Source organism: Oratosquilla oratoria, chromosome 38, assembly GCF_046742065.1.
Source record: "Oratosquilla oratoria isolate Oo_2021 chromosome 38, ASM4674206v1, whole genome shotgun sequence".
Taxonomy (NCBI): domain Eukaryota; kingdom Metazoa; phylum Arthropoda; class Malacostraca; order Stomatopoda; family Squillidae; genus Oratosquilla; species Oratosquilla oratoria.
Window position 1 is genome coordinate 2,569,446 of NC_134814.1, and position 25,068 is coordinate 2,594,513.

Consider the following 25,068-nt stretch of genomic DNA (forward strand, 5'->3'; position numbering starts at 1 on the left):
TTCTTTTCGTTGTATCTCTTATAGGATTCACTCATCCTATTTTGTAACCAATGTGTGAATGCTCGCTTCTCTTCTACAACCTTCTTTACTTCCTCATCCCACCACTCGCTACCCTTCTATTTTCTCCCATCCTCCTTGTTCTACACACCATCTTTGAACCTCTGTAAGCTTCTTGTACTCCATTCTTTTCTTTCTCATTTAAGCAGTTTACTTTAACCTCTTCACTCCGGGCCAAAATCTCGTAATAATACTCGCATCATAAAATATAGTCACCGTTTATATCGATCGTTCCCTCTTTCACCCGTGAATTTTGATAACCATAGAAAATCTGATGAAGACAGTTTAGAGAGTATGTCATTACGCAGGGGCAACTACAATAAATATAATCGAGACGCCGATATGGCAGCCTCGCATATCCACTTGCTCCTCATGCCGCCTACGTATGCAGCACCGTATGGAAGGGGTTAAGCACCTCCCTACCTTCTGGCCTTTTCCTCTTTCTCCATCTATCCTCCACGCTCCACTTACCTTCCACCAAAAAATTATCTGATATTCCCTCACTCTTCCCCCTTAGAACATGTATATCCTTAACTCTTCCTATTATTCTATTGGTTACCACTATATAGTCCATTAACACCCTATCTACCATTCTTCCATCCACCACCCTCTTCCATGTGTACTAATGCTTGATTTTCCTCCTAAACACTGTATTTGCTATCATCACCATTATCTCTTCATATAGATTTTTTCTTGGAACTCCTCACTTCCCAACCACTCGGTCTATTGGTTCCTTTCCTACCCTGGCATTAAGGTTTCCCAGTACCACTACATTGACATTTCTTCCTAAACCCCCTATGCACTCATTTAAATCTATCCTAAAAGCCTCCCATTCCTCCACGCTCTTCTCACTACCAGGCCCATATGCACCTACAAAATTCCACATCCCCCTTCCCAGTTTCACCTTCATCCACATTAACCTTGAAGAAACCTCCTTCCATTCCACCACACGCTTACCTATCTCTTTACTTACTAATATAACCACCCCGTGTCTCCCTTGTCCTCTCTTCACTCCTGAGACCCTCCCAACTACACTCCCAAACTCAAACTCTCCCCTCCCTTTCAACTTTGTTTCACTCAATGCTAATACATCAATCTTTTTTCTCACAAACATACTGCCTATCTCTTCCTTTTTACTCTCATCTCTACTACATGCACGCAATTTTTTTTTTTTTTTTTTTTTTTTTTTTTTTTTTTTTCAGGTATGGAATATAAAGTTCTTTTGTGAATTTTGTAAGATTGACCAACAATTTTTTCTCCCTTCAATACAGGGAGAAAGAGATGAGGAAAGAGAGAGAAGAGGCTTGGCAGCATGTGGAGGACCTTGCAGTGCAGAGTCCTTTATACGATGACTTTGGTGCCCAACTAGAGATGGAGAACAGTGTACACCACAATCAGAGTTCTCCCCAAGATGACAATGACAATGACTTCATGGCTGATAACATTGGGGGAGAGTCCAAGGAAGTACGTTCATAGGCTTACAGCTGAGTGTCTTTTGCCACTGTCGTGGTTGGGGTCTTTGTGTTACTTCAAGTAACAGTGCCAGCAGCAGTCATTAGCAGGAAGATTTTGTCACAATAGTGAAGAGCATTTTATACAGTAATTTCCAAAATGAATTTTGGCAACAGAAGAACCCAGAAATCGTAGAACTAATAAAAACATCTAACACAGAACTAATGGCAGCATCTTGATGCAGAAATGATAGAAACAGTTAAGCACAGAACTGACTGAAGGTCTTCAATACAGAATAGATGGGTGCATCTTTGCATATTAAGCAGAAAAAATTTGTGCAGCATTTTGATGATTTGTAGGGATCAATGTTTATTTTCATTTTGCCATTACCAGTACAGTACTTGTACTATTAAATGTTTTTTTTAAATGTGCAAGAAAGGTCATGTTGAAGCGAGTAAAGCTAATGTGAAAAAATGGTAATGTACACTTTTGATGGCATATTAATTGATATGTGGTAATTTTTTCTTTTATTTTCATTTTGCTGCATATATAATCATAGACCATTCCATATTCTTGATTGGCATATGCATCCTATTGTTTCAGATAGCTTCTAATGAAACTACAAACTATTATTCCTTGATACCAAACTATTACACTTTAATAAAGATCATATATTTTCATATTTTTGTACTCTTAGAGTGTGCATTTTCTTTAACAAAAGTGTCTACCCATCCAAAAATTCTGTGATACAAGATACTGAGAAATATTTTCTGTATATTCAGCCAAATGTGCTTATGCTACACTCCCAACACTAAGTCACATGTTTTGAAATGTATTTATCTGTACATAATTATACATATACATAATTATATAAAGTTATTATTTAACAAGATATGAGGGACATAGTAAACTTGCAGAATCAAATGCAATAAATTGATGACTATAAAAATATTTATGAACAAGTAGATAGCACAGTAACTACGTTCTACATGCAGCTGTACTTGCTTTGGATATGTGGCCAGTGTGTGTGTTTGTGTTTGTGTGCAAGATTCATCATTATTTTGGATCACTTGCTGGACTAGTGATTGACAGGTATTACCCTTCCAGATGAGAGCATAACTCGTATAGCCTAATTAATAGGTAATATTGTGACCTTCACACACCACACTCATTCCATCTCTTTGTCCAAGAGAGATGGTAATAGCTTGTAGTGATTTGATGCTTTTTAAATCTCTGGGTGCGGCACAGTCTTGGCTCCACTGAGTTGGCAAGCCAAGAGACTATCCACTAGACCAGCAAGCCATATGTATGTGTGTTTGTGTGTTTTATGTGATTGTAATTATGAAACTGTATTTACAGCATGAATTTCTATGTTTGCCCTTGAACCTGTTGTACTAAAGGAATGAAAAGGATACAACATACATATATCTGACAAAGCTTTGGTTCCAGTTATTTTATTACGAGCCTTGTATGGAAATTAAATGTAGAGAAATGGTAACTTGGTTTTATATGGTGTTGGTTGAGAAATTTAAGGCATCTTGATCAAGTTTATATTCAGGCCCAGAGCCAGGTTTATTAGGGCTGTATGACCTCACAGAGTATAATATTTGACCCATGGCTTAAATCTCAATCCAATCTAGTAGTCGGAATTATTCTTTTAGGGAGACGTCAAAAATATTTGTGAGAGCATGAAATTCTATCCCCATCTGTGAAAAACACACATTTGGTCTATCTGTCTATTGTGTATGAATGCAGTGGTAATAAAACACAATTTCTCACTCTAGTTGATAAAGTGGCTTGCTGTCCAGCAATTTTGTGCTTGAGATATGTAATTAATGCAGTCATACATTCGTATACCAGCAGGTCTTTTCACCCTAATGAAGGTGATGGCAGAGGCAAAACAGACACCTTCCCAACACCCAATCTATCAATCTGTTGCCTTCAACTTCCCAGTCTACCCCTGCAAACAGTTATGACACAACATCTGGCTTAAGGTGACACAGTACCAATACTCCCATCATCTTTCCACACATTCCTACAAGAAGTGAACACCTTAAACCGAGAATATCTCTTGGTAGTAGTATAATATTGTCCTTTAGGATGGAACCACCAGCAAACTGTCAGCAGTAATACTTACCTTCGTCCAGTTCCTTCAACTATACTCAGCTTCCCACAACTTCCCCTCCTTTATGGTCAGGAACTTTCCATTTGAAAGGAATGCTTATCACTTAAGTTCTACTCTCCAACCTTTCTGATGCCATTCTTATCTCCTTTACCACCTCTGACTCTACATTTTCAGTCCAGTATTGTCCCCAAAGATGGAGGTGTTGATTGTAGGTTGTGAAACACAAATATATCCTACTACTACTATTACTATTATTTCTTTCTATCTCCTTCCCCCTCCTTACTTCTTCCCCCACACTCCTGTTACTCTTCCCACTCCTACTCCTTCATCTATGACCCCTCCTCCTACACCTCTTCCCACCCCTTACACTCCTCTCACACTTCTACCAGTCATTGTCACTCCTTTCTCCTCTCTTATTCACTTTTTTTCACTCCTCTCCCTCTCCTCTCTCTCCCTCCCTCCCTCCCTTCCTCCCTCCCTCCTTTCCTCCCTCCTTTCCTCCCTCCTTCCCACCCTCCCCCTCCCTCCCTCCTTCCCACTCTCCCCCTCCCTCCTTCCCCTTCCTTCTTCTTCCTCTTTCCTCCTCCCTCCTTTCTTTCCTCCTTCCCTTTCCTCCTTCCTCCTACCAATGGCTTCAGATTCCTACCTCTTCTCTCTCTTCCTCCTCCTTCTTCTCCCTTTCTCTTTCTGCTCCCCCTCCTCTTCTCAATTCCTTCAGCTCCATGCCAGTGGCATAGACTCAGACCCACACTGATAGTAATCCAGTTTTCTTCACAGCGAGATCCCCCAATGACTGTTGCTGGTCTCCAGTGAGTGGAACTCGTGGTAACCGCTATTGTTGGTATTACACCACACCCCAGAGGTGACAAGTGAGATACTGGTCATAGTTTTGGTGGATATGAATTATCACATAGATTGGTATGTGACTGTATTTCCAGGTGCATCTAAAATGCTAGATAAAGATGATAATGAAGCCTAACAATAGAATATAATTTTTATGCTTAGCCCCAAAAATCATCCTATAATCTTGCATATAATCAACACAACTACCTAATATTATCCCTATGTTTGCTCACCATCACAATTCTTACAAGTCATGTGTAAATGTATTCACAATCTCCCCCACACAGTGCTACCCATTAACAATTGACATGAAATTGACTCGCCTGATGACCCAAAAATAAATAGATAAATGAATAAAAAAGCTCGCTTCCAGAACAGGTACCAATGATGGGTACCTGCTAGTGGCTGTCTTGCAAGAGGGATGGCAGGAGATGCAGGGATGCCCTGCTGCCATTTGTAAAAGCAGCAACCCCATCACCTCTATCTTGAGGTGTACACATAAGGGGCTGGCATTCAGTCTCCAGACCAGGCCCAACATTCTCTCTCTCTCTCAACTTCAATTGTACTTTCTCTTCCTTTACACATAGGGAAAGCTAACAACTGGTAACTACTACTTTCCTGTTACTTTCAGCTAATGACATAGAAACAGTCCTCTCAAGTTTCATCCCAGAGAGGGAGTTATGGGAAGGTCTGAGGACCATTGCCAGCCATTCTAGGGCATCAGATTTCCATTTGGTGAAACACAAGGCAACTGTTATTGTTATCACTTCCAAAACTTCAATTTAGTCTTCTCATCCATTGATCAGGCCAAAAAAGTCCATCACAGATGTCATTCCAAAGGCAAATAAAAGAACACATCCCCAAGTTGCACAGGAAAATGTTGAACCCAAACAATAAGTTAGTACACTCAGTTGATTGATCCAGTGCCACACATCTCTCTTGCAAGAGACCCACAGCTCCCAGGTAACTGGCAACAGCCACTGGATTGGCTAACGAGTCGCTCAGGGAAGCAGTATTTGATTGCTTGGGTATGGCTAATGTAGGGCAGTGTAGGATGTGTTCACGGTCTTCTGTGATGGTTGCATCTGTGGTTAGGCCTATTCTGTATTTGTATGGTTACATTGGTGGGTAGTGACTTGAATAGTCATACAGATATGGTTCTTGCTTATCTTGAGGGATTTTTATGAGGCTGATGTCTGGATGGGTTTGATAGTCCATCTTGAGGTGTATATTTTGTAATCAGGGTGTCACTGTTTTTGAGTGGACATGTGTGAAGATAGTATTATATATATACATATATACACACACACACACTATTTGTATATTTCGGAAGCAAGTTTTCCCATAGATATATTTCGTTGAAAAAAAGACCATTTCTGCATTACTGATCCTTAGGAGATTTTTAAGACTGCTAACCATAGACTTGGCTTCTGTATTAAAAATAACTATTGCACATCTAAGGACATTAGTCAAATTCAGAAGAATGGAAAATAGAGGTTTAATACTAACATACATATACCAATGGCTTCTCCCCCCATACAAAGGAGGTAGCCAAAGTCAAAGGCATAAATCCACTCCCATCAATTTTATACCCACATAATCTTCTCCCATTCACCACCCCTTACCCTCTTTTCTTGGCTCCTCCTGGATAATGGATGTACACTATACACATTTATAAAGTGATGACAAAGGCTGGAGTACACTGTCTTTTATAGTAAGAAAGGGGATTAGATATCAAAAGTTACAACCAATAGAAGCAAAGAGAGACACATGTTAGCCAATCAGGCATGCCAATCCCATGAAAGCATGGGCCAATCAGATGCATTTGTTTTTGGAGTCTGGGGTAGTGACATTGGTTTAGCAGTGTTCCTCATCAAGTGAATTGTCTTTGCTGGCAGACAGGATGACCATGAATTCTTGTGTTTGCAGAGTCATTGAAGGCATTCTCCCTTGAATTAGGAGAACTTCAAGGATCTGCAATCATCGTGTGTCTTGTCCTTGTTCTATTATTTACATTTTTTTTCCATTATGGTAGAAAATACTTGAATAGTAGGACAAACACAAGACACAAGAAGATTGCAGATCTTTGAAGCTCTCCTAATTCATTAGAGAACCCCTTCCATGAATCTGCAAACACAGGAATTCATGGTCATTTCATCCGCCAAGAGAGACGTTCACTCAGTAAGAAACACAGCTTGACTGATGACGTCACCACCCCAAACTCCCAAAACTCCCACACCTGATAAGTCTCTCTCTTTGCTTCGATTGGCTGTAACTTTTTATACCAGATTTATATATATATATATATGTATGTATGTATATATATATATTTATATATATATATATATATATATATATATATATATATATATATATATATAAGACCCTGTACTCTAACTTTTGTCATTCATTTTGAAAATGTACAGTGTACCAAATGTTTGAGTACTAAACTACTTTCTATTCTCCTGAATTTGACAGATGTCCTTTGGCTGAGCAATAGCTATCTTGAATACAGGAGCTAAATCTATAGTAGATTTCTTCAAAATTTCTGTAGGATCAGTTATGCAGAAATTGCTGTTTTCTACAATTATATATATATATATATATATATATATATATACACACACACACATACATACATACATACATACATACATACATACATATACATACATGCATACCACTCATTTGGTTGTGCTTGTGTGATGTGATGAGAAGGGTTGAAGGCTCTTGTATAGAAATGTGTACCTATCATTATCGTGTGATTTTCCCTTGAAAGGATCTTGTTTTCTGCATGCAGGTATTCAGTTGGGTTGGTTTTGTTGTAACCAGTTATTATTCTCTGTTTTATATAGTTTGTGGGTTTTGATTCTTCCAGTTCTGTGATGATTTTAATTGGGAAGTGATCATCTGACAAATCTTGAATGGTTTCCCATATAGTTTGAGTTTGTAGGAAGGGTAAACATATTTTTATGTTGGTTGCTGTGTTGGAGAGGTTGCCAGGTTGGGGTGTTGCTGGAGTTGATCATATTTGGGATTGGAAGTTGAAGAATTTTTTGTGTCCTTTTTGATCTTATGATCTTTTGGATGGTGTGCATTCAGATCACTTGCCAGTATGTGGGTTGTTATCGAGTTACGAGGTATGTAACTTCTTGGAGAGTATGTAGACCTAGTTGGAGGGATATATGTGTGATAGTGTAGGTTTTTGTGTCTAGATTATGATTATTGTGTTTTGTTAGAGGAGGGTATGCTGTTGTGTACTAATATTAGTCCACCTTTGTGTCATGTTGTCTTCTCTTATTGTTGTGTAATTTGTGAATTAGAGAATTGTTATTTGTGGTGTCAGTTTTGTTTCATATATCAGTGCTCTATATAGTGTTGTAGGGAGTGGAGCAGTTCTGTTTGTTAGTGAGTCCTTCTATGTTTATAGCATGTTTAGGATGTGCATATGTTTTGGTGTGTTTGTGGTTGTGAAAGTTTTGTATCTTGGTTACAGCTCCAGCTTTTTGTATATAGGTTTGTGTTTGTAAGTGTTGTATATTTTAAATGTATCCAAGTGTGGCATGTTTTGCATTTTATGGATGTATGTGTATAGTTAATGGGTTTAGTGCTTGTGGGACAGGTGTAAGGGGGCCTGGGTTGGTGTCAATGTCACTGGCTAATAGAAGTGGAAGGGCAGCTGCCAGTGTACTGACCTTGTGTGTTAAAAAAAGGGTATAGGAAAGGGAGATAGGAGTGTGTGAGTGTATAAGAAATGATTCTCTGGCCCAGTCTGCAGACCAGGTGCCCCTTGGGGCCACACTTCCTCGACGAGGTGGGGAAGATTGTGTCCATTTGTCATTCTTGGTCATTTCTTGAGTTTGGATCCATCCTGGTGGGCCATCTCTTCTCGGAGCCTCGAATGAGCGATGTAACTTCTTGCAAGCCTGGCACTACAGCACCCCATAGAACGTCACATGAAAAGGGTAAGTACACATTTCTATGCAAGAACACTACTCACCCATCTTGTTACATCATACAAGCACGACTAACCGAATGAAAAAAATGTATGTATGTATATATATATTAAAACACACCTAAAAAAAAACTCCCACCTGCACCACATAACACATTCATATAAAAACATTCACACTCAAATCCCAAAACCAACCACCAGACACCCTTTGCCTTAGAGCCCTCCAGACAGCTCCACAGAAAAATCCCATCCAAGAAAAGCAAGAATCACATTAGCTTAACCACTTTAATACGAGTCAAATTCTCATGTACAGCATTGGCTGCCATATGTACAATTCATCACTCTACTTGCATTATAAAATATAAAGTCACTGCTGTATTACTCGTTCTCTTTTACTCTGAGTAATGATAAACAGAAAATGTGATCAAACCAGTTCACAGAATCTGGGAGTAACTTGTGTACAGCTACCAAAAAAAAAAAAAAAAAGTATAATCAAGACACCGACACCGGCATTCTCATGTATCCACTCACGCCTATGTAGGCATCATCATACCAAAGTGGTTAACTATTATCAGGCACCATACAGCACTAAGACAGTACCAACACAGAATACAAACAGCCCTAGGTATAATTATCACACAAATAACACCAAACACCTCATCATACATTATCCCACCTTAACCATACCGAGACAATAAATCATTTCTGCCTTGAGTGACTTCTGGGCCAGTCTGGTGGCTGTTGCCAGTTACCTAGGAACCATGGGTCTCCTGCATTTGAGATCTGGGGCAGCATGTTGATTGACTGAACTTGCTTCCATAATGTGAATTATATTTTGGAATATGGCTTGTGACAGTCCTTTGTTAATTCTAAGGTAAACTTTAATTTTGCCATCTGCAGCACAGGAGGAAATTATGTCAATAGATGGACTCCCCCATCCTTCCTATGTTAAATACTTCAAAGTAGATTACCATTAATCCTTTGCATATTAAAAGTAAAATAATTTGAGCAATCGTTGTTTTGCTGTGGTTATCAAGAAGGGTGGGGGGGAGCAAATCATGTTGCTAGAGGGGACCACTGTGCAAATGTACTACAAGGATGATGCATGTCGTTAGCCTCGTGCGTTTCTTGACTGATTTGTTTTCATAACACATGCCACACATGTAATGCAAGATTATCAGTATTTTTGTATAGTTTAAGGAATGTTGAGGTCATGAAAACTAACAGTGCAATAAAACATTCTATACATCAAAAAGACTTCTGTGTCTTGTTACTATACAAACTTTCATTGCAGGATTAATCTTGTACCACATTATGAAATCATAGTTTCTGTACACTCCTACAGTTAAACATTGCTTTCAAATTTATTTTTCACTTAGAATGGAAATTCTGTAAAAAATCATTGGTAGATGCTACACAGCCCTGCAAGAACTATTATTACAAATGTTGAGACATTCTGACAGGTTGACGTAAGTGGAGTAGGAAACACAGGAGTCTTAGTCTGAGTTTATTCCTGACTAGTTTCGCACATATGCTTTTACAAAGTGAATTGTTTATTTTATTTATTTATATTTATTTTGTGTTTAGTGTATTTATTTTATTATATATATATATATATATCAAATAATCAGGCATAAAATACTAGGGCTATATGATGGCCACTGATATAAAAGATGTGCAGCAAACCTTTTGGAAGTTATTAGCAACAAGCATAGACATTGGGAATTGGTGAATTTATGGTATGCGGAACTTTTTAATCGTGGAACTCGCAAGTTCACTGTAAATCGTTTCCCAGATATGAATAACTTATCATCGTGCTACATTTTCTCCTTATACAAAAATCTATCACGTTTGTGTCCTCTCTTCCTGACTACCACTATAACTTTACATTTTGATACATTAACTTCATTTCCTCTAGTAAGACTAACCCTTCACCCACCTAACCTTCCTGTCTCTGTTAGCTGAACAGTATCATCCATGTATACTAGGCTGTTCAACATCTGTTAGAAGAGGTAAATGGTAGGGTTTTAGGTATGGGAGTGAATTTGGACATAGTTGCATGGGAAGAAAATGGAGCAGGTAGGAAATGTAAAGGTATCTTGGAATTGATGTACATTATACAAGCAGGAGCGGATACAAGGTGGGGGCCCCAGCCCCCCCCAACACCCCGAGTACGGTACACTCCTCAAGTTTGATTCTCCTTGGATAAACACTTTTTAGTGTGAATTTATGATTTGAATTATATTTGTGATTTGTGAATTACATATGATTTTACATACAGTTACGAGTAAAACAGACTTAGGTTTCAGGACCAATCTCCAAGCCAAGAGCATTATTCTTGGGGTTAAAATATCGCCGTTTTTCAAGTATCGGTTATCGCTTATCGGTTCCCCCCCCCCCAAATAACATTCTTGGATCCACACCTGTATACAAGTAGAAGACTGGAGGAAGATATTGGCCATAAAATGAGAAAAAGAAAGTAGGAGGTGCCATGAAAGCAGTATGGGGAAATGTAAAGGTCATAGGGAAAGCAATGAATGTATGAAAAGTTGTACTGATTGTTATATATAGGAGTGAGGCATGGACACGAGTGCAAGAGAATAGTCTGGGGGGACAGCAGTAAGAATAAGGTGCTAAAGGAATGTCCTGGAATTACAAAATATGACCAGCGTGATGGAATTCATGAATGGTGTAGACTACTGATGTGATTGAAAGAACAGACTAGCCTAACATGATTTGATTACATTATTATTGAAGTAGACAACCTGAGAGTAGTCATAAAATTGGTGTACTATTTTGATCCAGTAAATTCGTTCTGTTTTCACTAATGCCAATATGGGTTAACAATTTTACAGAAATATCTAGGAAGAGATGACTTGGTGCAGTAATTTTGATGCATTCAGATGATATGCTTTCTGTTTTTACTGTGTGATTATGATGTCTAAATATTGTAGACTAATGAAATTTTATGTTTTCAAAGAGAGGACTACATCTGTTCCATGTGTAATAATTTTTTAACTTTCGTACACTTGTCACTTTATACTTTGTCTCCCCAAAAAATTAGGATCAATCTTTAATATTTTCAAGATTATACAGTGTTTGCATGTAAAGTTAGATGATGTTTAATGTTCTTGCCACAATTTCATTTTTTTCCACAACCGCCGGGCACATTTGGTGTTTATTTGTATTTAATTGTTGTGAATTATTGCAAAACCACAGCAAGAGTGTACTATGATGCACAATAGTTCAGTGATTGAATTCACATTTGGAAATTTTATATAATCTCTAGCTGTTGTGCTCTTTTTTACAGGGACACCTGTGATATCCATAATTTTATTTTGTAATGTAAAATTGAAGAAAGTTAAGTGTTCATTTGTGTTTACCTCGGCAAGTTTTATAGAAGAATTTTACATATCCTCGTATTATGCCTTTTTATCATTCATTACTTACGTTCATTACTGGTTACTTTGAACTCTCAGACATGACCCTCTCATTGTGCATGATATTTTGTATGACCTTGTGCTTGTCACTGATAGTGCTGTAAAGTTTTATCTGACTGCATTGATTTCTTTGTTGGGTTTATTTTTCCTGGGTTTGGGTGAGAATTTGACAGTCTGTTGTAGTGTGAGTTTTATGTATATTTGCACTTGTATGGACATTGTTGAGTGTTAGGGGTAAATTATTGTAAATGTTTGAATATAATACTGCTGGGGGTTTTCTAGTGTGAATAGAAAGCTGAGTTTGTATGATGTGAGGAGTGGGTACCTACCATTCTCATCTGTTTCTTTATAGTAATCCTATTTGTTTCTGAATGGAGGTGTTTTACTGGTTTTTAGATTCACCCTGATATTCTGAAGGTTTAGTTTTGTTTGTGGGCTGATTCAGTGAAGAAGTAACTGAGTTTAGCAGTGAGAGAATCGGTCAATCTGTTGCCTCAGTCTCTCTTGCAGGAGACCCTCAGTTTCTAGGTAACCAGCAGTAGCCACCAAACTGGCTCACAAGTTTCTCAGAAAAGAAATTTTGTGCTGTTGTTTAGGTACGTAGGACGAGAGTGGGGCAGTGTAAGATGAGGTGGTCAGTGTCTGTGTGGTGGTTGCAATTGGGGCAGTTGGAGGCTGCAACCAAGCCAATTCTACATTGGTCTTGGTACAGGGTGATGACCTGAGCAGTCATGCTAGTGTTGTTCTTACACATCTTTGGATGGATTTCATAGATGAGTTGATATCAGTTGGAGTGTGGAATTTGGGGGGTCTGAACTGGAGTGCTTGGAGCATGTACCTTTTCCCATTTAATTGGTTGTGCTTGTGTGATACAGTGCAAGGGATGGGAGGGTTGGTTGGATCTTGTATAGAATTGTGTGCATGTCATTTCCATGTACTGTTCAATGGGAAAGGTAATGGGTTCTGAGTGTAAATGTTCTAGTTTAGCCAGCTATTATTCTCAGCATTTTATTTTTTGTTCTTTGTATGATTTCTATTTTCTTGCTTGTTGAATATCATGCTGTCAAGGTTTAGGTGAATGGCATGGATGCAGTGATTAGTGCATTTTTCTACAGTCCGAAACCTGTGCTTAATTTTGTTCCTAGTATGTTTAGTTTCTCGCTTTTCTGCACATCATAGGCTGAAGAACATGTGTGCCTGTGGGGGGGGAGATAAGTATGCTATATAGCCTTCTAATTATGGGTTGTGTGCACGTATTTTCCCATTTTGATACAAGTCCTCAGCAGTATTTTTGGTTGAGGGTTTTGGTGAGTTGGAGGTGGGGCTGTGTATGAGGTTCTTGTACTTCAGATGGGATTGGTTATGAGTTCTAGTGACTGATGAGTGGCATGTTGTGGTTTGTGCAAGGGGTTATTGTACTGTGTAGATGGTGTCTCTTGGTGTGGTTGTTTGAATGGAACCATTGGGGAGGGAGGGGGGGTTGTATGACAGATTATTGTGCTTCCATGTATTCAATTCCTCTGAAACTGATGCATTCTGAGTCCCACAGAGGACTTTCTTTCCATATTGATATACTGTGCAGTTAGAGGATGTTGTAAGGTGGTCTCATGCAGTAACGTGCACCGACATTGCAAGGGGCAGGTGCTTTGGGCTGGAAATTGGGCACTTCACTTTTTTGTATATGTGTGTGTATAAACTCTGTGCAACACCATTTCCACATTATAATTTCTGAATGGTAAGAAAATGGAAAAAGCCTGTGAGAAATGATTTTTGGTTCATTTTTATATATTTTTGTGAAGGGCACAGGGCAGGGGCAGGTGCTCAGGCACCCTCAGCACCCCCCCTCTCCATGGGCCTGGTCTCATGCGTAGTTTATGCACTGGACTGGATTTGAGTATTGTGCACCTTGTGCAGAGACCGAGCAATATACTTTTGTGCCTTCCATGAGGCAACATCATTGTCTAGTGTGACCTAAGTGCTGATAGTTGAAGCAACACTATGGAATTTGATAGTATTTCTCTATTTCATGTCTTAACCTACAGCCATGTAGGTTAGAAATTGTTGATTGAAAGACAGTATTGGAGTATTGATCTTTGTACCAGTTATGGTTTTGTGAACTACACTTTAATTACTTTTGAACATTCACTATTCTTTCCTTTTCTTCTTCTTCCTCCTTCTTCCTTCTTATGTTTGGTATCATAGAAATGGGATGTGGACTACTCCCTTGCTTACTTTGCTTAAAGTTGTCCATTGCAGACAATGATGACATCACTCCATGCTTGACTAGAAGAGCTAGAAAGGCATCTGGTGGACTCGTTTGTGACTGAAGAGTCTGATTCTAAATTTATAAATGTGGCCACAGGTGTCTCAGGGAAAGTTGTTGTCCAGGTTCTTTGGTACATGCCATTGGAATGTTATAGCAGGTTGTCAAACACTGCCAGGTCTGGCAGTCAGCAGTCAGTTTCCAGGTTGATTGCTTAGGTGCCATGTTGCTTCAGTGTGGTTTTCACATGACCTTTGAAGTGCTTGTGTGGGGGGGGCCCCACTGGCCAGCTGCCTGAGGCAAGCTGTGCCATACAATACCTTGCAAGGTAGCCTATCCTCAGGCATGCATTTGAGCCAGCAGGGCTGTCACTGTATGAGGATAGTCTTAAGGGGCTATGCACACGGCTGCATATTTCAGCAATTGCTATAGTGTGCCACCATTTTAGTCCAAGTATGTGCTGTAGGCACCTGGTGTGGAAAGCCTCCATATTTATTGTGTGGCATTGGTTAGGCACCCGTGACTCACAGCTGTGGAGATGGTGAGGTCCCTGTTAAGGAACACCCTGTGGAACAGTTCCAAATGCAGCAAAGGCCAGCACAGTGCACCTTTGAACCTTGTTTGTAAGGTCACAAGAGTCTGTCAGTACTGAGCCTAGGTGCTGACTACTCCCACACAGGTATTAAATGTTCTGTATGGTGTTGCTTGAATTTGGGTATCTGCCAGTGTTGCCAAATCTTTGACATATCACAGGGAGTTCCAAATTGGTCTTTAGATTTGTTGTATGGTCTCTTTAGGCATTTCTTCACTATAGATTCACTGTTTATGTATTTCAGAACCTAGAATCTTGAGTAGTGCAAGTCAGGGTCCACTTTGTCTCAAGAATAGAATATCTCTAAGTGGGATACAGATGATAGTTACTGATTATGGTACATAGGTCTGCTGATAACACCAACAGCAGTAATTATTAGTCTTTGAGGAAAGAGTGAATAGTTATTCTGGTGTTACCATTGTAGATTGTTCTTGAATTTGGGAGGTAGGCCTCTTCACTTTGCTTACTGGGAGGTGTTGCTGGTCAGGCAAGATTGCAACAGAGGGGCAATAATTTTGGGGGTGTTGTTGCCCATTCCATGTTGTTATTGTCATATTCTTACCACATTTTGGGTGACTATGTTGGGGGTAGTTCCCAAGCCTGATTAGGTTTGGGAAGGCTATGTTTAGGGCACCCTTTCTAGCCTCCTCCCCATATAGGGTGAGCTGAGCAGTTCCTAAATAGGGCTGCTCAGTTGTGTGGGCTGCAGCCCAAATGTGCTACTCCCCATCCTCATACAAATTGACCACTGAGCTTACTTCACTTGCCATGTGGCTTTTAAATTAGGGCTTCCTGAGGTCCCCATCTGCCCTCACCATCATGCACCATTGCCAGAGGACTTACTGTTGCTAGTTGGAAAAATATATATATATTGTTGTTATTGGGAGAGAGATTGAATAGAATATCAGTCTCAGTCACTGCCTCACTCTTAGCAACTCTCAGATGGGAGCAGGTTCCAAGGAGCACCACGTGGAGGTGGTGGGGCAGCAATTGGTCCTCCTTTTTCCAGGTGTCCAGTCCCCAAGTCTGTCTTCAAGCGCCTGCTCTTCTATTAATAGAGAGATGAGGTGAAGAGTTGCTGAACCTCAAAATTAAACTCATGACAGGTACTGGATACCTGGAGAAGTTAACTTCCTCCTCGCTATTTTAATTAAGCAATAGAGGTAAATCAGCTTTAACTGTTGGTCCCTGCTATTGAGGTGCTGTCTTGCTGCATTGCTACTAACCCAGGCAGTTGGTAGAGGGGCAGGATGGTCCTTCATCCACAAGAAGCTAAGGTAAAAGGGAAAATAAATGGGTGAAGGGTGGGTGCATGCCTTGGCTGGCCATCTCCCTTATAAGGGAGGAGATGCATTTTGGCATATGTATGTATGTTGTTTGGTTTCAGGACGGGAATTATGTGTGCTCTTTTCCAGATCATTGGGATGCCATTGTATGCCCAGGAATGGTTGATGTCAGTCAGGACTTTTATTGCTATTGGTCCAGATGTTTCAGGTGACAGTATATCTTGTCTGGGCCTTTGCATGATTTTTATTTTATTTTGTTTATTTATTTATTTATTTTTATTTATTTGTTTGTTTATCTTTTGCTGGAGTAGAGTGGAGTAGCCTCTGTGTCTAGTTTTATCATGCATATATTTTTAGTATCACATGTTCTCGAGTTGTGGGTTTGAAACTTTTTAGGTTAATGTTGATGCATTGTTGTTTTGGAGATTGAATTCAATTCTGAGTTAAACCAATAGTTTCATGGATTGTGGGTGGGTTATTTTTATTTAATTAAGTTTATTTTATTTTTATTTTATTTTATTTTTTCTTCTTTTTTCTTCTGTTTTCTTTTTTCTTCTTTCCTCTTTGACTATTGTATTTGGGTTTCTGTATCCTTGACATTTCACATTTTCAGAGCCATGATATCTTTATTTGTTTTAGTTCTTTGTCTTGGGTTTAGTTGTGTTAGCTCTTTTTCATGTTCTGTTGGTTTCAGCCTCCTAATGAATTTGTTTTGTCATTTATTAGGAAGGATGTTGGGTACGTTGGGTTTATATCTTTTATGTAGCCTCTGGAATACATTAATTAATTATTTTTAGTATGGAGTGTGGGATCCTTTGTGTTATTTTATTAAAAGAAGAATACTAAGCAATGTCGATCTCCAAGTCATTTTCCATTTCTTTAGTGTATGTAGGCCATCTTGCATCCATGTACTTTGTATGCTATTTTGTGGGTGATTTAGATTTATATATATACATACACACACACTATCAGATCTCGCCCAACACAACTTCACCTTGCATGAAATTCGTGTTCACATAAATAGGTACCGGTACTTATTCTAGCATTTGCCGAACACAACCATAATTCACAATAGCACAATTTCAATAGCCAGCTAGGTCGTGTTGTGTGCCAGTGTCTGGAAAGGGTCTGGGAACCTAACCTATTTTTTTCCTATAAAACCTCTTATTTGTCACCACGAATTTTGTCCTGCATGACAAACTAAGGAACCTAACACTCATGTTCAGCAAGGTGTGTGTGTGTATGTGTATATATATATATATATTGAAATATGTAAGACAGATGAGTGGATGGGTGGTGAGATAAACACAGGGAACCGTTTAGGGATTTATTCTGACGTTTTGTCCTTACCAGGTACTCTGAAGAAGTCCTGGTAAGAACGAAACGTCAGAATAAACCCCTAAACGGTTCCCTGTGTTTATCTCACCACCCATCCACTCGTGTGTATATATATATATATATATATATATATATATATATATATATATATATATACATATATATATATATTTATATATATATATATATATATATATTTAGATATACATATATATAATTTTATATATATATATATATGAGGAGTTGATCTAAGGGAAGGTCATAACTGGTTTCTTATATTCGTTGTGGGTGGAGTGAAGGTATTCATACTGAGATATCTGGAGTCACTTGTAGCTCGTGTTGAGTTTGTCTAATGGGGTTGTATTCTGGAGTTTAGATTGGTGAGTTTTAGGATCTTATTTTGTCCTTGGTCTGCAGTTTATGTAGCTATATTGGTGGTGTGGTCAGGACACCTTCCCAGTATATGGTTTGGTAGGTCATTGAGTGGTTAAAATGGGTGTTAGTTTTGAGGTGTTGATTTGGTGGGTGGTATGTACATGTTTGTGATTATGTTGTTTTCTTTGTATAGTAGCTATTTCTCCCGTGATTTAGTTTCTTATGTCTATAAGGAAAAGTTTGTGCTTTTGTGTGTAAGTGTTAGGAGCCCACCTCTGTGTTGTGTTTTGTTTTCTGTTGGGTGTTGTGCCTTGTGCAAGAGAGACCAGGGACAACAGACTGATTGGTTGATTGTGTAATCTGTGAATTTAGGTAATGTCTGTGGTCATGATTTGGTTTCTTGTATAAGTGATATGTGTATGGTGTGTTTCTGTAAGATTTTTTTCCATAAGATGCTGTTTGGTTATTTGTAGTGTATTTAGTATGCATTTGTTTTATGTTATGGTTTTGGGTGGTAGTTTGGATGTGTGCTGGCAGCAGATCCAGTCTGTTGTGTATTCATGTTTGTAAGTAGAGTGCATTTTAGGTGGACCCAGGCTTTGCATGTTTTGCATTCTATTGAAGTGTGGAATTTATAGGTCATGTATATAAGAGACATGTGTAGGGTTCTAGGGTAGTTTCTGTCTCCAACGAAGAGGAGGTGTGGGAGGACAGGTATCAATGTAATGCCTTCCTTGTGTGCAAAAAGTTGTGATGATAGATAGGAAGGAAGTTGAAAAGTGTAAGAGTGAGTAATGTTGGAATAACATTTAGGTTTGTTCTGGTGCATTGCAAGTTGTTGTTTGGAATCTGTATGGAGAGTTGAAGCATGATATTTTCAATCTTGATTTGTCACTGCATCTTGGTCTTGCCACTCACTGCAACAGCATCTCAAGTAACTGAAGGGTGAGAGGTTTGAATGGTAGAATGGATGTGGGAATGAGTTACAGAGTGAAGGGAATAAGTAAATATTTGGATAGAATGAAAAGTGTTATATAAGAAATAGGTATTTAAGGATGAATACACGGAACAGGTTTTGTGATAAAGTGATTGTATCCATGATTCTGTATGGAGGAAGGTAATGAGAGGCAGGAAGGAAGAGACTACATGTTTTTGAGATGAGGTGTTTGAGAAATGTGATAAGTGTTTCAAGAATAAAACAAGACATGTTTAGAGAAGACAGGGACCAGGTACACCAGAGAATGTTGAGGTGCTTTAGGCATATAGAATGAACAAGTAAAGTGAGCAAAACAAAAGTTGAGTGAGCTCAACAGGAAGGTTAAGTAAGAATGAGATGGATGGATGGGATAAGGGAGCTGTTGATCCACATGGTATATTTGTTGAGGAGAGAGTGAGTGCAAAAGGTAGGGTTCAATAGAGAGAGGTTGTAAGTGAATAATGATTGCATGAATGGATGTTTTTCACCTGTTTTTATTGGAAAGGGATCATTGTATGGCAAAACAGTAGGGAGGAACTACCTTCAATGCTATGGAAAAGCTGTACCTCATTGCTCTGCTTTTGACTTAAGAAGTGTGGCACGGGACAGCAACCCTCCTGAGGTGCTGAAATAGAGGTGATTTAAGATAGTTTTTTATTTTGGATGTAGATGTGTGTTTACACTCCATTACTCCACATATAAAAGAGGAAAAGGTTTCAGTACACTGGATGAAAATGTGCCGCACCATAGTAGCAAGCAAAAGTTTCAGGGATTGCTGTTAAATAACTCCACTTAGAAGAAATGGACTGTTATAGAAAGATCTAGATGGGGGAAATGGAGTCTGGAATAGAAAATCAATTTCAGTACAAAAATTTTAATATTTGAAAGGGCAGTGGGGGATTGTCATTAAACAATAAAATGGGCAGTGAACACAAAGTAAAGAAGAAAGAGACTTGGGAGTATTAATTAAAGACGTTACCAGAAGAATGTATCAAGTTGATTATAGGGGAATTTATAGATAACTGACAAAGCTGAAAATTGCATTCCACCACACCAATGTGAAGATATGACAAACTTTATCTAAGACCTAATTTTCCTCGCATTTGAATATTTTGCACTGATGTGCTCGCCACACAAGAAAGGTTTAAGAAAAAAGTGTATATATAATTACTATGGTTTATGACAAACTTGATGTTACTTCAGTCCACCAAGAAAATAGTTTAGAAGTGTTTGTAGAACTAGGAGTTTCGTGTTGTCTGCTACCAGATGACTGATATTTTCCTGCCATTTTTCCCAGTTCATACTTTTTCATGTAGTTTTTTCATTGAAAGGCTTTTGTTACGATTACAGTGTTAATTTTCAAAATCTTGATTAATTAACACCAAAGAGAGAGCTTATCAGTGACAAGTGATACCAAGGTATGAAAATCTATCATGGTACAAGAAAAAGGGACTAAGGAGAAAAGCCATCAGCAATTAGACTTATATTAGGGTTGAGTTGGACAACTGTAGCCACCTCATTTAAAGACAAGGATCATATATTATTTTGCATTGAAGGTGCAATGTCTATGTATGAGGTACATGATAAATGATTAGAAATACCTCAGTATTCTCTTATCTAAGGTAGAAAATATATGAAAATTCATGTTACATACAGATCTAACTTTGTCATGTTTCGTGACTAGAACTTACATAAACTGGGACCTTGCTGTATGCATACGATGGTCCCTTAACATTTGCAAGGTTGAGGTAACGTAGACCACTGTGAATAAGTGCTGCCATGTGTTAGTCACCATAGTCAGAGACAAAGATTGTATATTTTCTTGTGCTAAAGATGCAACTTCTTTGTAAGCAGTACATGATGAATGATTAATAATTCCACAATACACTCAACCCTCAATTTGCCGGACTAAAAGGGGGGAAGGCTTGACTGGGAATAGCAAATGTCCGGGGGCCTACCCCCTTGCCGGACTTTACCCTATATATGTCCGGGAAACACAACCCACCCCCGGACTTCACCTCGCATAGCTGTCCTATACTGTCCTGTAATATAATATATTACCTTCTACAACATGCACATATACAACATACATATACTATGTACAGGTACTGTACTGTTTTTTTTATTAGCATTTACTGACTCCATGCGTATGTCCGCCCGCGCTGCCATCTAGTGCACAATTTGCGAACTTTGTCCGGCGCGGTAGTTTGAAATCAACTCGTCCTGGACGTGTTTACTTTTTTTGACCCTCCGGACTCTTGTCCGGCACATCCGCAATCCGGCAAATCGAGGGTTGAGTGTATACATTAACATGTTATGAAATTTACATAAGTTTATGTTTTGTACAAATGCAGTTTTGTCACATTTCAGGAACAAAAAAATAGGATGTAGATGGGATATATGGAGTCAGGAATGGAAAATTAATTTCAGTTTAAAAAATGCTTAATATTAGAAAGTGCAGAAATAATTATTTAAAAATATGTAAACTAGAAACTTTGTATACGTACGGTAAATGTATTCATGGGCCCATCACTTCTTTACATAACTAAAGAAAAACACTGAAAATAATGAGCTAAGATGAGAGGGAAACAATGGGTGGGAGTGGGTGCATGCCTTGGCTGGCTACCTCCCTTATAAAGGGGAAGAGGCATTTGGTATATAAATATAGTTTTGTATTGGGTAAACAAATCTGTGTATTGCCATTTTAGCAGCAGTACCAACTGTAACAATACTTATTGAAAGCATTTTGTCAAAGCAACAGCAATACTCTTGTGTAAAATTAGCTGCCATAATTGCATTGTTGGGGAGCCATCACAAAAGTTAAGCTTGAAAGTGCAAGGTATAAACCTACCTTGCACTATGGATGTTACTGCAGGAGAGAGGCAGAGCAGTGATGGCAAAGAACCACATGCAGGGCAATGCAAGGTGAGAAAATGGGAAGGAATCCTGGACTAAGTAAACCTGTGAGTACCCAGAACTTTTACTTAAATATATTCCAGGCCTTACCCAGGAGTAATCATACTTTATACCAAATAAACCCTACCTCCTTGTAAGGGAGGTGTCCAACCAAGGCATGCACCCACCTTTTACATATCACATATTCATGTCATCATAGCTTCTTGTGGATGAAAGGCGATCCCTGTCCCCTGTCTGTTGCACAGGTAAGAAGCAATGCATTAAGACACAACACCTCCACAGGAGGGCCCAATAGTAGAACCTGGTTTACTCCTACCACTTCATTACATGGCAACTTTTCCCCCTTGTCCACTCCTGATTAATTGAAGTTAAGGAGAGCATTCTGTCAGACCACATCAGTTTCTATTCACAACCTCTCCACCTACCTATCTCTTGCCCTCTCCCCAACCTGCTCAACAGATATTCCCCTTTTATTCAAGGCTTCTGCCCTAACCAACAATCTCATTCCCAGTCTTCCCCTCAAGTTTGCTCTACTTTTGCCTGCCATACTTTCTTTGTTAATCTATCTTGACTCATTCTGGGTGATCTAATTAAGGTATTCAAGTGAGGTAAGGGCTTTAACAAAGATGATACAGACAAGGTCATCATATTAAGACAACAGGGCAGGACTTACAGTAATGGATTTAAATTACATCAATTTAGATTTAAGAAGGAAACAGGCAAGAACTTGTTTACTAATAGAGTAGTTAACAGATGAATAGTCTCGGTAACCATATAGTGTGCACTTGAAACTATCTGTTGTTTTAAGAGAAGGTTATTAGACACTTTATGAATGGGGATTATAGGTGGTAATGGACATGGAACAATGTAGACCTTATGGTCTCTCACAGTCTCCTTCATTCATATGTCCTTATTCTTTTCATATGGCTGAACCATTCCACTATATATATATATATATATATATATATATATATATATATAATTAACCTTATCAGCCAGCTCTCTACCTTACCTTGTTTCTCTTTCTGTCTATCCTTGCAACACCCATGAGTAATAAAATCTACAGAAGTTAAGGGGAAAATTATGGAAACTATCATTAGAGATGCTATCAAACATAATTTAGAAAGTAACTGTTTGATAAATGATAGCCAGCATGGATTTAGATGAAAACATTCTTGCGTGACTTACTCAAATTCTACAACACAGTCATCTCGAATTATGACAAAAGAAACAATATAGATTTAATATACTTAGACTTTGCAAAAGCTTTTGATACATAACCCCACAAAAGGCTGCTTACTAAATTAGCTTCACATGGAGTAAGTGGTAGCCTATTAAGTTGGACTAGAAATTGGTTGAATAATCAAAATCAGAGTTTTAAATGGCAAAACTTCTAGTTGGAAAATTTTTACAAGTGGAGTTCCTCAGGGTTCCGTTCTTGGGCCACTTCTGTTTATAGTATATATTAATGATATAAACCATGGACTAAAACCTATTGTCACCAAATTTGCTGATGATACAAAATTGTGCGGAATGGCAAATGATCACTTAAATCGGTTAGATATTCAAGAAGATTTAGATAAATTACAGCAGTGGTCTGAAAAGTGGCTAATGAAATTTAACACAAGTAAATGCAAGGTTATGCACACGGGTAAAAATAACAGTAAGTATGATTACAAGTTACTTGGAAATTCGTTAACAAAAATGGATAATGAAAAGGATCATGGCATAATTATCAGTAACAATTTTAAATCATCTAAGCAGTGTATTTCAGCCTCTGAGAGAGCAAATAATATTCTAGGTTTGATTGTGCAATCTTATGACTTCAAAAGTCCATCTCTCATTAACAAGCTATATGAATCATTAGTTCGTCCACTTTTGGAATATGCTGTTTCCATATGGTCACCAAATGTCATTAAAGACATTTACAGATTGGAAAAAGTACAATGGCGAGCCACAAAACTGATTCCAAATATCAAAAATAAATCATACAAAAATCGACTAAAACATATGAATCTGTTGTCCCTAAAAAAGTGTAGACTCAGAGGTGACTTGATGGTCTTTAAGATTCTAAAGGGGATTGACATCAAAAGTGACAAAAAAATTTTACATTGAATGAGAATCTGACTAGAAATAATGGTCTCAAACTGTCAGGAAATAGATTTAATTTGGAAGTAGGTAGGAACAACATTGCCAACCATGTAGTTTATGAATGGAATAAACGTCCTGCTGAGGCAATCCAATGTAGTTCACTTAGATTCATTTAGATAAACATCTAAGCAAGATGGTGTAATGACTGCTATTTAATTTATATTATTTATTTGTTTGTTATTATTTGTCTGCTTATTATTTGCTTGATTTTCATTTATTGTTATTTATCTGTCAATTTATTATTATTTAGTGTTTACCTGTTTATTATTTAACTATACCTATGCATTTATTCATTTTATCATTATTTGTATTATAATTTCTATTTTATTTATTCATTTATTTATTTTTTGTATTTATCATTGTTATATATATATATATATATATATATATATATATATATTATATATATATATATATATATATTTTTTTTTTTTTTTTTTTCTTTCTTTCTTTCTTCTTCTTCTTTCTCCTAGTTATGTACCAAAAGGTCTCTTGTTGGCATCCTCCACCTTTGTAATCCTTTGTTATCTAGTTGTACTAAATAGGGTTGAGCATTTCTCAGGAAGTCGTCTCTTTTGCGTACTTGTCAAACTTTGCCTTAAATTTTTTTTGTTGATCTGGAGTACATTTTCATCCAACTTGTTCTTTAAGGCCATGCTTCTTTGTTGAACACCATACATCCTACCCTCTTTCCAACAACCTTGCTTATTCAGCTTTTTACTGTAACAATTCTGATCTCAGTTTCATGATGCCTCTATATTCATTTCATTGTATCCCCAGTTTTCTCAATCTCAGTTTTTGACAGCCCAAGTGGTAAACAGTGGTCTTTAGCCAACCCCCCCCCCCTCTGTGTAGAATAGTTTGTGTCACTACTTTGTAGTAGTAGTAGAGGGGATCAGTTGCCAAAGGTCAGCTTCAATTTGAGGGGGAAGAAATACTTTTTATACTTTTTTTTTTTTTTTCTCTCCCTCCACTTCCCCTTACAAGGGAGGTAGCAAAAGTCAAAAGGCATAATTCCACTCCCACCTGTTTCATCCCTACCATTCACCACCTCTCCCTTCCTCTCATCTTGGCTCCTCCTGTATGACAGGTCATCCCTGGATCTCGCCCATCACCCTGGGTCAGAAGCAATGCAGAAGGAAATGGTTAAATAATAATTGTTGCCTCGAATTTCATTGACTGGGGACCCCTCACAGTCCCACTCTGGCCAGCAACTGTCCTCAAACACTCCTATCTCTGGAAAAGAAAGTTGTGGACTGTTGTTTGTGTTACACATGTGTGGGACTGTTTGTGTCACCA

The 25,068-nt window shown here is 38.2% G+C and overlaps 1 protein-coding gene across 14 annotated transcripts in view; it reads left to right on the top strand.

Annotated features, from left to right (window-relative positions):
* LOC143019945 (serine/threonine-protein phosphatase 2A 56 kDa regulatory subunit gamma isoform-like) overlaps positions 1-25,068 on the top strand; it is a 105,479-nt gene that overhangs the window by 50,358 nt on the left and 30,053 nt on the right. For 12 of the 14 annotated variants that reach the window (XR_012965866.1, XM_076175961.1, XM_076175952.1 and 9 more), the window contains one exon: positions 1,329-1,521. Coding sequence is in view for 13 of the 14 variants with exons in the window: in XM_076175961.1 (XP_076032076.1) it covers positions 1,329-1,521 (193 nt within the window). In the remaining variant the exon portion in view is untranslated. Of the gene's footprint in view, positions 1-1,328; positions 1,522-4,411; positions 4,463-16,142; positions 16,222-25,068 lie in introns of those variants that run through there. The other 2 variants (XM_076175954.1, XM_076175955.1) reach the window with 2 other exon arrangements.